General features: G+C 44.2%; 1 protein-coding gene across 5 annotated transcripts in view; it reads left to right on the plus strand.

The window, feature by feature from the left end:
- Window positions 1–13700, plus strand: part of PNPLA4 (patatin like phospholipase domain containing 4) — a 442111-nt gene that overhangs the window by 336255 nt on the left and 92156 nt on the right. For all 5 annotated transcript variants that reach the window (XM_069639971.1, XM_069639973.1, XM_069639972.1 and 2 more), the window contains one exon: window positions 9725–9877. In XM_069639971.1, coding sequence (XP_069496072.1) covers window positions 9725–9877 — 153 coding nt within the window. The remainder of the gene's footprint in view (window positions 1–9724; window positions 9878–13700) is intronic.

The raw sequence follows: 13700 nt of genomic DNA on the forward strand, positions 1-13700 counted from the left end.
AGACAATCGTCACCCTCAAGAGGGGGGACACTTGTGAATCACCAGACACTTTATATGATACAAATTGTTGGAGAACTGAATCGAATTGAGAACAACAATAACTGTCATTGAATAAATAATAAAGATGGGGTCCCAGAACAGTAACCTGGTCCTCCCACAAGCAGAGGGGCACCCTTGCTTCTCTGGAAGGAAATGCTGCCGTTTAACCTACCGCACTATCATGTATCTATGCATTGTGTTTATCATTGTTTTGCTATCATTAACGATCAAAACTGCATTTTTCCTTGGTGCACGAAGCGGTCCAATTTCGGTGGACCCACCTGATGGTGTACGCATGAGTCCCACAAAAGCACCCAGACCCTATATAGTTATCCCAGTCCCGAGGAAATCTGGTGGTAAGGCAAATGAACTGAAAATGAATGTAATTAGCAGTGATGCATACACACTTGAGGTAACGAATGAAGAGAAAAGCTGGAGACAGGGTCAGCACAGAATGAAAGAAAACTTAGCACTGACAACTACATGCACCCACACACTGAATGCACACAAACCAGGGCATGTGTCAATGGCCAAAGAACCTCAAGCGAAAGCAACAGAGAGCATGAGACTGCCTACCAAACAATCAGTCCCAAAAAATAATGAGAGACCGAAAAAAAATCGAGAGAAAGGCCAACGAAAGAAGACTTGACAAAAGCCCTTAAGAAGACAGAAGCGGCTGTTGGAGAATTCACTACAAGGACACAAATGTTAATAGATCATTTATTCCCATGTATAGCCAAAGCAAAGAAGCGGCATGAGGAACTGAAAAATAAGACCACAGAGACTGTATTGCCCAGCACACAAGTTCCAACACAAGGAACAAGTACCAGGCCTACGATGTAGCCATACACTGGGCCGGCGAAAGGCTCGTGGTTGATAAAGGCACTTATAGAGAGCAGAAAAAGGATGCAAGAAGAGGAGAGAACTGCAAAACCTCCACCTACCTCATCGATGCAACTAAAGAAACCTGCTCCATTGACCAGAAGACCCGAGAGTGCCCCAGCAAGGAAAAGTCACACAGACTCGTTTAGAGATGTAGTTATAGCGAACTACAGGAAAACACTAAATCAAGAGAAGCCCACACGAAGATAACAATGAACTGAACGATTACCTGGATAGCACAGCACATCTAGGAAACAACATCTGGTATCAACACATGAAGGAAGTAGGAAGAAGAGGATCAGAAGGAGAATGCTTTGTTTGCGCACTTCTACCATACAGCATGGGGAAATCCAAGATCTTCGTGGCTATAGAAATTGATGTCCCTACAGCACACTGTTTGTCACACGTAGCAATGTGCAACACCAGAGGACAATTTATGGGAGGGGAAGCCTCATTGATATGGGTGACCGAAACGGATTACCCCGATGAAGATGACTACGTCCAGGACATTAAGACAAGAAATAGAGCTCATACTAGGAATCACGTGATCAGGTATGAAAAGCCAGGAGTTAAAGGAGCAGGAATAAGATGGGAAATGAACCCAAGACTGAACATCCAAGAAAAAAACCCAGAAGAAGTTCAAATTTGGAAAAACAGAGGCCAGATGCAGATTTGGGGAACTTTCACCAAACGGATGGGAAGAAGGAGAGGTGATCTGCCGAGCATGGATGGTCCTTCGAGCCTGCAAAGAAGCAATAGAAAACTCACAGAAATTGTGTAGACCTTTATGGCTGAAACTCACAAAATTACTGATATGGGTCGAAGACAGAGGAGGGCTCTTGCAGATAGTGCCACTGGAGAACCCGAAATTGTGCTTCAGGAACAATGGCACAAGGAAGATGGGAGAGAATCAGAACTGCAGACACATTTTTGAAGCTCCAGGAATGGCCCACGGAACCGCAGTTATTGATCATTACTGGGTGTGTGAATCCAAAGCATACATAAGACTGCAGAGAAACTGGGGAGGCATATACACAATAGTGAACTTCCACGTTCCAGCACTAGTGATCCCGAAAAGTGACCTGAATATTGACAGTTTCCCGAAAGCAGATGCTCACCTGAGGAAAAGGAGATCTGTAGAGCTGATATCCCGAATGAAGAGAGAAAATTACTTTTCTGCCAAATCAGAAGAAGCATTTCATGCAATCCCATATGAACACAGGCTGTTCAGCCTCACCTCATCAGTGTTCACAACAATCATCATGCCAAGGATCTAAGTTGGAGCAAACACTAAATGGTTGCAGATAACCAGATGGGAATTATTGCAGACCATTAACACTACCATAAAATGATTCAATGCGATTAAGGAAGAATTAAGAGCAATTTGATTGACTCTACAAAACAGATGTGTACTTGACATGATCACAGCGATGGATGGAGGTGTTTGCGCAAAAATCAGAGAATCATGTTGCACATTTATACCGTCACATGACAAAGAAAATGGAACTTTAACAGAAGCCATAAGTATGCTGACAAACCTACAGAACCAGATGATTGATGAAACTGACAAAGTTGATGATGACAGTTGGTTTGGAACACTATTCTCATGGGTCCTGCAATGGATGGCAGGCATATTCAAGTTCCTGGGAGCCCTGCTACTGATGATACTATTAGGATTTTGTGTTATCAAGATAATCATTTCACAATGCCAGAAAACTGTGAAGAAAGCCATAGGGATGAAGATCATGATCGATGTTAAACCAGGATGGAAGCACAGAGACCTGACTGATGAAGAAATAAGAGGCTTTGTGAAGGCCAGCAAGTATGCGCCAGAAGGAAACATAGAAATTATGAAGGAAAATGGATCTATTGCAGCCCAAAAGGACAGTGCCAGCTAATGACTTGGAACAAAGACGAACATGTAAAAACAGCAGGAAGTTTGAAAGGGGTAATAAAAATATGGACTCCAAAGAAACGCACGTTCACACCATCATGTACAAACCCAGAAGACGAGGAATTGGATGCAGAAGAACCAAGTAAGAGTAATTCAAAGGAGAAAGAAGAAGTGGTTGATGAACCGACCTGAGGGGGGAGTGTAGAGGAAGTCCCAGATATGGCCTGCACTCCAGCCACCCATTTTGAAATACCAGAAACATACTCGCCGAGATATGTGACGTATGAGGAGCAAATTAACCAACAGAGAGCAGCGCTAGGGCTTTGCCCAGTGCCCCAGTGCCCATCAGAAGAGCAATACCTGTTGAAGTGCCAATAACCAGACAACCATGGGCAGCACAGTACCCAATGAAGACTACTTACAAACTGTCCCTGAAGAAACCAAAAGGGCCCTTATTGAAGGCAAATGATGATGACACGATGGCCCATACAGATTTACAGATGAACGAAACAACAACCAAGGGATGACATGCAAAGATGAAATGAGATTAATAAAGATGTAAAGGACTTTAAAGAAGAGACGATGTTGAAATATAAAGAAAGATAACCATAAAGCAGGATGGAAATATGCAACTGGCTAAATGTCTGTAAATAGGCTTTGAAAGCAAGAAGCTAATGAAACGGTACTGCTTGCTATGCTTAGAAGAATAGAGCGGAAAGCGCCAACTATATATCTACCTCAAAAGAAGCACATTATACAAGTGCAACTCCATTTTACAAAAGCAGAATTAAGCCCAGAATGGTAGGGGTCAAAACAAGCCAGGATTCATATACCAGCACAAAGCCAGACGAAAGAGCGGAATCGAAACTTAGCAAGAAGCAGCTCATGCCTGGGAATTCGAGGTCACCCAAGAGATGGAGGAGAGCAGCAACTTCAAAGAAGCGAAACTTAAGAGCATAGCAGCCAGCCAGTGAAGGTCGAGATAAAGAGGCCCAACCAGGTGACAAGGCTAAAGGAAGAATCAAATAGACACATAGAGGGAAAATGAAGCAGATACATGGTGTACTGACATGTGACCAGCCAAGCGCGAAGAGGTACCCACGTATTATGTCATCCAAACCCAGAGGATGCCATAACTTCTCCTGATAAGAAGCTACAGTTTTGAGGCCATCCTCTGCCAACTAATTGACACATAGCCTTACTGATTGATGGAAGAGAGGCAGGGTGAATCTTGTGGCACTGTACCTGGGTGATCATTCTGCATGCTGCTAATTAAAGTGGAGATTTATGCCTAGGGGTGTAACCCACCCAGTCACGATGGACCAAATAATCAAGGGTCCTATACCTAATAGAACCAATGAGACGTTGTACTTTTAGTGACGTCTGACACAAATGATGTAGAGGGAGGGGCGTAGACGCCCACCCGATAAGAGTTATCCAATCCTCACACTCTGTTACCATATACAGATATAGTACCTATACTTAAGATTTCTCTTTAACCAATAGAATTGCATGACAAAATTTTGAATTTTACACGTCAATGATGACGAGAATGTGCTATAACTATTGCTGACTGATTGAAGAAGGGGGAGTTGAAGCGAGACAGGCGATCGCATCACTGATAATTTCCTATTGTTTCCCCGGTTTTTGTACTTGTCATTAAACAGACTTCCCTTTGCCAAACCATCGAGTTGTCCTTATTGATTGGTGTTGGAGTAAGAGAATCCCGCACCCCATCCACCTCAAGGTGCAGCTATCTCATCTTAAAGTACTCGAGGGTGAGCTCTGATCCCATGGGCCCGTCAGAGGTCGCTCGGCCCTCCTGTACACTGGACCGACGACTGCAGGTCCTGTCAAGCCATGATAGAATAAACTCCCAGGGATCGCAGAGATAAACTGGCGGTGGGGAGGGTGGCTTCAAAGTCTTCTTCAAAGGGAGAGAAAAAGTCTGGCGAGTCTAGAGACTCCTCCCGGCGCAAAAAATCAAAGAGGTCCCGATCGAGGAGTCGATCGAAGCAGTCTTTGTCTTCTTCCTTAAAGAAGGCGAATAAGAGACGTCATGGGTCTCCCTCTTCTTCATCTGATTCCTCTACTGAGGTATTCAGATGCCTGAAAAAATCCGATTCCCCTAGAAAGTGGAATGCTTTTAGATCGGAGGTGATGCGTATTTTTCAGGATGCGGCCTCGACTCCCTCGAAAGAATTTCACAAGAGCCATGTCCCGGTTGCTCCTTCGGACGATAAAGGGAAGTCGAAGGCTACTACTTCAAAGCCGAGCATGAAGCTGGCAATACGTTGAGAAAGTTCTCGACACGACGAGAAGCCGTCGAGAGTATCGACTCGTGAGCCGAGTCCTTCCTCGGTACCACTGAAGAAACACAAAGCATCGAAGAACTCAACGACTTTGTCGACTCCATCAGAGTCAGACCTCTCAACTCCAAAGTCGACGGCAATGCTGAGTAAACCGGCACCATTTTCGAAGCCGTCTTCGACATCACCAACGGCCACTTCGACTTTGTCGAGGTCTTTGAGCCTCCAAGACAAGGTTTACAAACCTGTTCTGAAGAAATACTTTTTTTAAACCGGCAGGCTGCCGCCGGAGTTGTCATTTATTCCGGCACCTGACTTCACGGAATCACTGGGGCATTACAGGCCCGGCGGTCTGTGAAGTCAGGCGCCGGAAAATGTTACTTCCATTCCCATTTGAGTCTGATAGGACTCAATGGGAATGGGGAAGACGGAATCACTGGCACCATGTGCAACAGTGGTGGTGCTTCCGTGAAAGTCTCCGAGCGGCTGCCGTCCCGCCCGTCAGGTCAGACCTGGCGGGCGGGGCGGCATCCGCCCACAGAACTCTGAGTGTGCCGGTCCAGTAACAACAGGCCGTATGCTTGCCGGCACCGTTGTTACAGGACTGGCCCATTCGTAATGTTTAATAAATGTTTTTGATTTGCTTTTATTTATTTTACTCGTTAAGGGTTGATTCCTGTTTTTTTTTTATTTACGTTAGATCGTTTGGTTTTCTTTTTATGTTTTTGTAGTTGGAAAACCTCAAACACTGGTTCCTGTGTTTCCATAATTTCAAGTATGGTTGTGGATAATGCTGGCTCAAGTTGTGTAATAGCCTTCACTTGATTCACTGGAACTGGTACAATATTCTCCGCTTCAAGGGAACCTACCCTGATTGTCACCATGGATTGCAAGACCACATTCAATGTTTCTCCAGTAGGATTGAATATAGCTGGAGTTGTACGATCTTTTGAATAGATCTGATGATAATTTAATTTTGTAGCTATCCAATCAATATTAGAAGATAGAAGGTGCAATAAGTGGGTGTAGGTCTCTTTTTGTTTTTCCAATGTTTCTAAATATTTTGTTAGGCTATGAAGCCCATTGTTCATATCACTCAGAGTAGTTTCATATAAAGGAATGGGTACTTGCTTTATTCCAAAGGAGCGTCTCTGGGTAGGTTTAACAAAGGACATAGAAGATGATACTGAAGAATTAAGTGAATCTGGATATAAGATTGGAGAATGTGACAAGTTCATCATATGATTATTTGGCTGAGCTTCTAATTGAGTTTCACATATTGTATGCACAAGTTATGCCCTTTGGAGGTCGCATCATTCAATAAATCAGTAGGAGCATCACATGTTTTAAGGGTTATACCCATAGGGATGTGTTTTTCAAGAATTTCTGGGTGAGAGCTTTTTTTCATCGCATTTTGTAACAATCTGCAAATGCAGGATAGGAATTTCAATGTTGTCAATTACATGAATTTCAGCTTCGAGAGTTGCTGTAGTTGCTGTTGCCACGTTGGGTAATGCAGGTTCAACTATAGCCTTGGGTACATTGGGTTTGGCGATAGAGCCCAGGGTAGGGTAAGCTAACAATTCAGCATCAGTAATGTGTGGAGGATGCGTTACACAGGGTGGTGTTGCCCCCAGACAAGCTATTAGGTTGCAAGGGCGGTGTAGGTTTATACATAGGCATATCGCCTGAAGCCATTGTCAAGAGTTGTCCTCTCATGCTAGGCTGACTGCATTGTCTGATGTTGTCACTTAAAGATTCTGATTTTTTGAGCCAGCATGCAGGATTTCTTCTTAAACAGTTGGTACTTCTAATTGTTGTACCCTAAGGAGCTCATTTGCATGCGCAGGCATGGGGGTTTTAAGATTGTATAGAGCCATGGCGTTTTACCTGCAGTTGTGGTAATTCTACAACCCTAGGGATGATCGCAATAGAAAAATGGGATGGTACCCGGGGAGGAGGCTTCCAGCTGAACAGCCGAACAGCACTCGCAAGCGCTCCCATAATGCACGTGCGTGATACGCATGCGCCTGAGTTGAGGGCGGAGCTTTGTTTGTCGCTAGAGTAAAACAATATTGAGTTGTTTTAGAGTTAGTTGCCCTATAGTAAGCAGTTATAAAAGGTCGAGAATAAGTCAATAAGGTGCCTACCACAGGCAGTAGGAGAGTCACAAGTACGTGTGGATAAAGATCTGTGACAGATGACGAGCATTCCAAATTTTCCAACGAAGCATGTCAGGGTAACAGGTCCAGCCAACAGCACTTGCAAGCACTCGTACAATGCGCCGGAAAAGGTTGGAATTATTTTATGGGATGTGTATCTATAAGACCAAATATTGGGTGTCTACACTTGCAGGTAAGGAACTAATCATTTTATATCATAACCCAATTATACTCCAGAGAAGTGTGAGGTCAGTTCTTTATTTTATAGATGAGCAATAATGAGTAAACACAATGGTCAGATTCGTTTTTGTTTGTTCCATCCCCAACATGCACTAGAAGTGGCAATGTTTGTTAGATTGAAGTGAACACGATAGTGCCAATGAGAATCTACAGTATTAGGCAAAATTATACACATATTTAAGGGTTGCATACCAAATAACTTCATGCAAATGAAAAACTTTAAAATTCAAAAATGGCACGATATATTCAACTAAGTCACGTCATGTGAAATAAGATAGTTTTGTCACATAAGATTTACTGAGTGTAAAGCATTAAAAAATATAAATTTCCACTACTATTTACTATGCACAGTTTAATGACATATATGAGATATGATATGGCATTTATAACGCGCCTGTACATGAGTGTTTCTAGGCGCCACAAGACAAGGGAGGGAAGACAAGACAAACAATCCCGCTATGAGACTACTCTCTTCCTTGGCAATGTTCAAAAAGACTACTAAGACACTCCTCTTTAACTCAGCAGATTAACTGCCCTGTTTCTGATCTTCCCTCCCCCCTTGACTGCTGCACCTGTGTTGTTTGTCTGTCTTTGTTTTTCTGTGCGCTCTAAGGCCTACGGGCATGTAGAGCTCTACAAGAATTAAAAATAAATAAATAAATATTATGCCTTGTGCAATTCGGATGCACGGCAACGAGAAGTGCAAGGGGAAAAGAGGAAGGGAAGGGGAAGTGCGAACAGGGCAGCTTGGCTCTGAGTAGGTGCAGCAAAGGCAGCGCGTCTCGAGGTAAGAGCAAGGAGGCAGGGGGGAATTAGGGGTTACAGCTTGCAGCCCCAAGTGTGCTCTAGGCCAGGAGGCTTTGCAAGGAAGACTGGTCTAGGAGGAGCCTGGTACCCAGTCAGACTCTGAAGGTACCAAGCAACCAGTCCGCCCACCATACAGATAAGTTAGCAGGGAAGGGAGAGAGAGATAAGGCAACAGTGAAAATGAAGGTCTTGAGCAGCTTCGGGTACTTCAGGTAGTCCGGCTGAAGTCTGAGAGGGAAGCCATTCCAGAGAGAGGCACCTGCAGAGGAGAGAGATCTACCCCACACTCTCTGTCTAGAAAAGTGTCTGACCCTCAGAGAGTTGTAGGTAGCAGAGCGAAGAGCTTTAGAAGGAAGGTGTTTTGGCAGAGCGAGTTGGATGTAGTGCGGGCCCGCCCCGAGAAAGTCTTGTGGACGATGCAGAGGGTCTTGAACTTGATCCTTGCCGCCACCGGGATCCAGTGGAGAGATTTTGGAGCTGGAGAGATATTGTCCATGGGCCTGAGGCCAAGGATAAGTCGTGCAGTCCTTCTCTAGATTAGTTGCGGTGGGCAGAGAGTTAGAAGCATGTAGATTAAGAAAGAGGCTGTTGCAGTAGTACAGCCTGGAGACAACCAGGGCTCTGAAGACAGTGAGCTTCCGCGGGAAAGAAGGAGGTGCAGCTGGAAATGGGCCTTTTTGGCAAGATCCATGATGTGCAGAGAAAAGGAGAGGGTGGAGTCGAAGATAACACCAAGGTTTTTTGCCTTGCTGGAAGGCGATGGTGGAGGGCCCAAGGACAGCGGCCAGAGTGATAGAGGGAAAGCGAGTGCAGGGGTACCAATGAGAAGGATCTCTGCCTTACTGGCATTAAGGCAGAGATCATTGGAGGCACACCAATCCTGGATCACGGATAAACAGTCAGGGATGAGTGAGGCAGATGAGGCGGATGAGGGAAGCATGAAAAAGCTAAATGATATCCGCATAGCACTGAAAGTTAGAAGAGAAGGTGGCGATCAAGTGGGCTAAAGGGGTCAGAAAGACATTGAAGGGGGACACCATGTGTGGAGAGAGAGGTGGTGGAGAGAAAGGACCCAAGTTGGACCACCGATGGTCTGTCCAGGAGGAGGTCAGCCACACTAGGGCCACACCAGGGCCTGATCGATGATGCCCAGGTTCTCATTGATCAGGCCGGCGTGATTGACCGCGTTGAAAGCAGAGGAAAGGTCAAGGAGGATCAGGACAGCGGGAGACCAGGAATCAAGATTAGAGAGCAGATCTTTACAGGTGGTCAGGAGAGCAGTTTCCATACCATGTATACTTATTAAAAAGTAATTATATGAACATGTTTTCGCTTTCAATGTGAGTGTGCTGCTTCATCCTTGGTAAACTGTCACTTTTTGTCTTTTCCAGAAATGGTTTGATGGTGGTTTTACCAACAACCTCCCAATTCTTCCTTTTGGGCGAACGGTGACTATTTCGCCTTTCTGTGGGCGGCTAGATATCTGCCCACGAGACAAGGGATTGATGGATTTGTATCTTACAATTGCCAAGCAAGATGTAATGGTGAGTCAGCTTTGGAAAGATGGTTCATGTTATGCAGGAAACAAACGTTGCTCTGGTTTTAGGTCATTCATTTCAAGTTATAAATAATTCATACTAAATGTCTAATTGTAATGGTTGTCACAGATGGCATCAATAAATACCAACTCCCAAAAGACAGTTTTTTATTATTTTCTTTGAAAGGGGCTCGGAGGGCCGTCCCTCTCTCTCGTCTAGAGATAGCAAAACCCTCCATAACACAGGCATTCCCTCTGCAGAGGATAGCATATACAGATTGCTTACCCCTACTGTCTAACTCTACCTTTCTGATGGTGATGGCCTAAATCTAGCTACCTTATTTATTTTATTTTTAGGCATACCCTACAAAGAAGAATACATAAAATACACAGTAAAAGACCATTTTCTGTTAACTTACACAATGCTTATATATTAGGTAAGGGTGCAGAAGTAGAATGCAGACACAGTGGTGGCATTTCGGTTGATAACAAAATAAGGAAAAACCCCACTTGCCCCAATGATGTCCAGTTGAAATCAAAATAGTCCACCGTCCTGTGTAAATGCGCCTATTTCCAACCATCACACTTGTAACTAATAACAAAGGGATAAAGGGACTTTCAGGTCCACAGGAAGGACTCCTTTCCTATTGACAATGTCCAATTGTACATGGGAACAACACCTGCGGGATTGGCTCCCTTCTCCAGGTTTCAGTTCTCCTTAAAAAGGCCACCATAAAGCTCCAGGTTCAGTCAAAGTAAAAGTTCAACGTTTCAACAAAAAGATCTCTAGGAAAAGCCAGGGGAATGGACTCCCTTCCCCTGGTCATAGTATTTGCAAATGCCAAGAGGTTTCTCCTCTCCTGGCTCTCCATAAAGTTCACAGTACCAAGAGACACTTCTTCTCCCTTGGTTTCTCCAGGTTCTCACAAACACCAGCATCAATTTATTCCCTTACCCTGGTTACAGTGTTCACATCACCAAGAGAACACCTCTACTCGTTTGGTTTCTCAGGGTTCTCACAAACAAGCACCAGGCAGAATGACTCTCTTCCCGTGATCACAGTATTCGAAATATACAGGTCACCAGCTTCTTATCACCCCCAGCCTGCCTAGTATTCTCTCCTTTCTGGCGCTAGGTCATTCTTTCTACCTCTAACTTGGTCAAGGGTAATGTATTCTCTTTCCCTTATTCGCTCTTCCTGGCACATCCAACCTGCTTTGCCCTTCACCCAGGTACCGTGTCGTGGAAGACTGTTGCACATTTCATTTGGCAGCCCTGGTGTATTCACCTGCCAGGGACTGCCTTGGGTCCCAGACCCCTCTAGTTTGGCTTTTTATCTATTAGGTTTGTAGCATGCTTCTCTTAGGCTTGGTTCACTAGCCTGCCAGGCATTATTCTCTTGCTTTCTTAATGTTAGGGTCCCCGTCCGCTCTTAGAACCTTGTAATGTCTCTTGACTAGGCCCGGTTCACTATCCTGCCAGGCCTCTCTCTGTTCCTTTGCTGTGCTCTTTCACCCCCTCTGTTATTTGGTCTCTCTCTGTGGTCCCACTGGGATGAGGAAGATGCCTGTGTACTTCCTCCCAACCACAGCCTCTGGGGGATTCTTGTGCCTTCCCGGAACACATCTGTGTATGTTTACACTTGGTCTGTGATTGTTCTGTTCCTTGGCAACATCGGTAAGCTTCTATTTCTTCCCCATGGGCTCTCGCGGTTTTCTCTCAGCAGCTTCCCAGCTGATCTTTTACAGTGATGGTGTCTCCTGTTTACCTTAGTCCCTTGTACTCTGCTGGCGCTCTGGTTCCCCCAGTGAGGGAGACTCCCGCTTCCCTCAGTTCACCACAGGCTGTTGGGGATCAAGGGGTCCCTCTGTGAGGGGTCAGCAATGCGAGGCGGACAACATTTGTATCGCCACAATAGCATCAATGTTATTCCTAGCCACATTGCTTTTCCACAACTTCCAGTTGTTCAAGGAATATTATCACAATTCAAAGGAAAAACAGCTTCTGCAAATGTTAGTGAAACACAGTTCTTGGTCAACAGTTACAATGTCTCTGTTTACCAGATTAGCATTCATAATAGATATATTTGTCATTATGACTTCACAGTGCTACTGCTTCTACTTCAACAACTCCACTTCTGCCACAGTTTACCATGAGGACATTCTCCTTTGTCTAATAGTATTCCACTTCCCTTTGTACTAATGAAGTCGTGCATCTTCTGACAACCAGATATACCACAACAGCTTCAGTGTGTTTTTTGACTTCAAACAAATTATGACAAGATTCACTTTCAGGTACTTGATTACCTTTAATAAGGCAAAGCACTCTTCCTCTGAATATCCCACTTTCAAAGGGGCAGCCTCTTTGCCTCTCTTGTCTGTCTGCCACAACAACAACCTAAGTTTGCCTTTGGGACTAACTTCGCTCTTTCTCTTACTTGCACCCTGCATAGGAGTGAAAAGGTTAGTGCATCCATTATATATAAACAACTGAAACTCTCACTTCTTATCCAACTCCTAATATACCTGTGTATCCTCCGCTAAATGCCTGGAGGAGTTGCCCAAGCAGTCCAAAAAATGCTTTCTGAGTTTTCAAATACTGTCTAACAAGCTGTTGTGCTTAAACCACTGCATAGAACCCTTGTCACCAGAACATTTCAATTTTCAATTGCTCCAAACGTTTTGCTCCAGTTTAAATCAGTATTTTAGTTTCCAAAGTGTAGTTTCAGAATTCTATTTCCTCATTTTTTCACTCTTGCTTCAGCATACAAGTTCCCAAAGTAACAGTGGACAAAAGTGTGTGCTCCAGTGTACTCAAAATCCAAAATTACCATTTAATTTAAGTTCAGGACCTAAATACCCAATTTTTGCTTCTAAAGACTCCATTTCCCATGATGCTTGTCGCCGTTCGTCGTAGAATGCATGCGCGTACTACGGTTTTATTCACCAGCACTAGGAATCAGGCTGCATATTTCAAGACTACGCAGAACAGAGTTTCGGGCAAGTCTTTTAAAATTACTCTGTTCCGACAGCAAATGCAGTTTAACATTCCTTTGTTTGCAAGCACCCGCAGCCTTAATGAGGTGCTGCTGCATAGCGCAATCAGCAAACAACGTTCCCTTGTAGGTGTGCACTCGCGCCCATGACTTTTCTGCGGTTTATTGTGGGTTTCCTAAGCTATTCTCCTCAAATAGTGCTGCGGAAGGTAGCAGAGTCCTCGGATGACTCCGTCTTCACGTTCCTACAGCTTACTTCCGATACACACTTCTTAACAGCGCCGAAAAAAGGAAATATAAGTCTTTCTTATTTTGCAATGAACAGCTTGCTCTCCCAACCAAAGTTCAGAATTTTCTTCTGGTTTAAAGAATATATTTACAGATAGCTTCTTTCCTGAGTTGAAACCATTAAACCTGCTGCGCAATTACTCTGCTTGCTGTACAGTTAAAATACTTGGCTTTGTATTATCTCACTGCGCCTGTCTAAACGCTGCACTCCCACCAGAGATATTTGATTGAAGTTCCTTCCTCTGCTGACATGAGTCTCCAGGCTTGTTAAATTCAAAAAGATTATTTCTTGAGGAGCTACAAGGAAAATTGTCTACTACTCAAAAGGGAAATGATGAAAGGCAGTTGAGAATGGGAAGCAAAAACAATCGGCACTCAACATTCTGAATTAGAACCCAGCTGCACTGAACCTCTATCTTTGCCTGGGTTAACACCCAATCCTCCATTTTGAGCACTGAGCTCAGAAGATCTCTGAGGGATTTGATTAAGGAAAACTGACCACCTTTTTTCTCGACACCCAAAATCACTCCCCACCTGCTTTAAAGTA

This window comes from Ambystoma mexicanum, chromosome 7q, assembly GCF_040938575.1.
Source record: "Ambystoma mexicanum isolate Mex_15411 chromosome 7q, UKY_AmexF1_1, whole genome shotgun sequence".
Classification (NCBI taxonomy): domain Eukaryota; kingdom Metazoa; phylum Chordata; class Amphibia; order Caudata; family Ambystomatidae; genus Ambystoma; species Ambystoma mexicanum.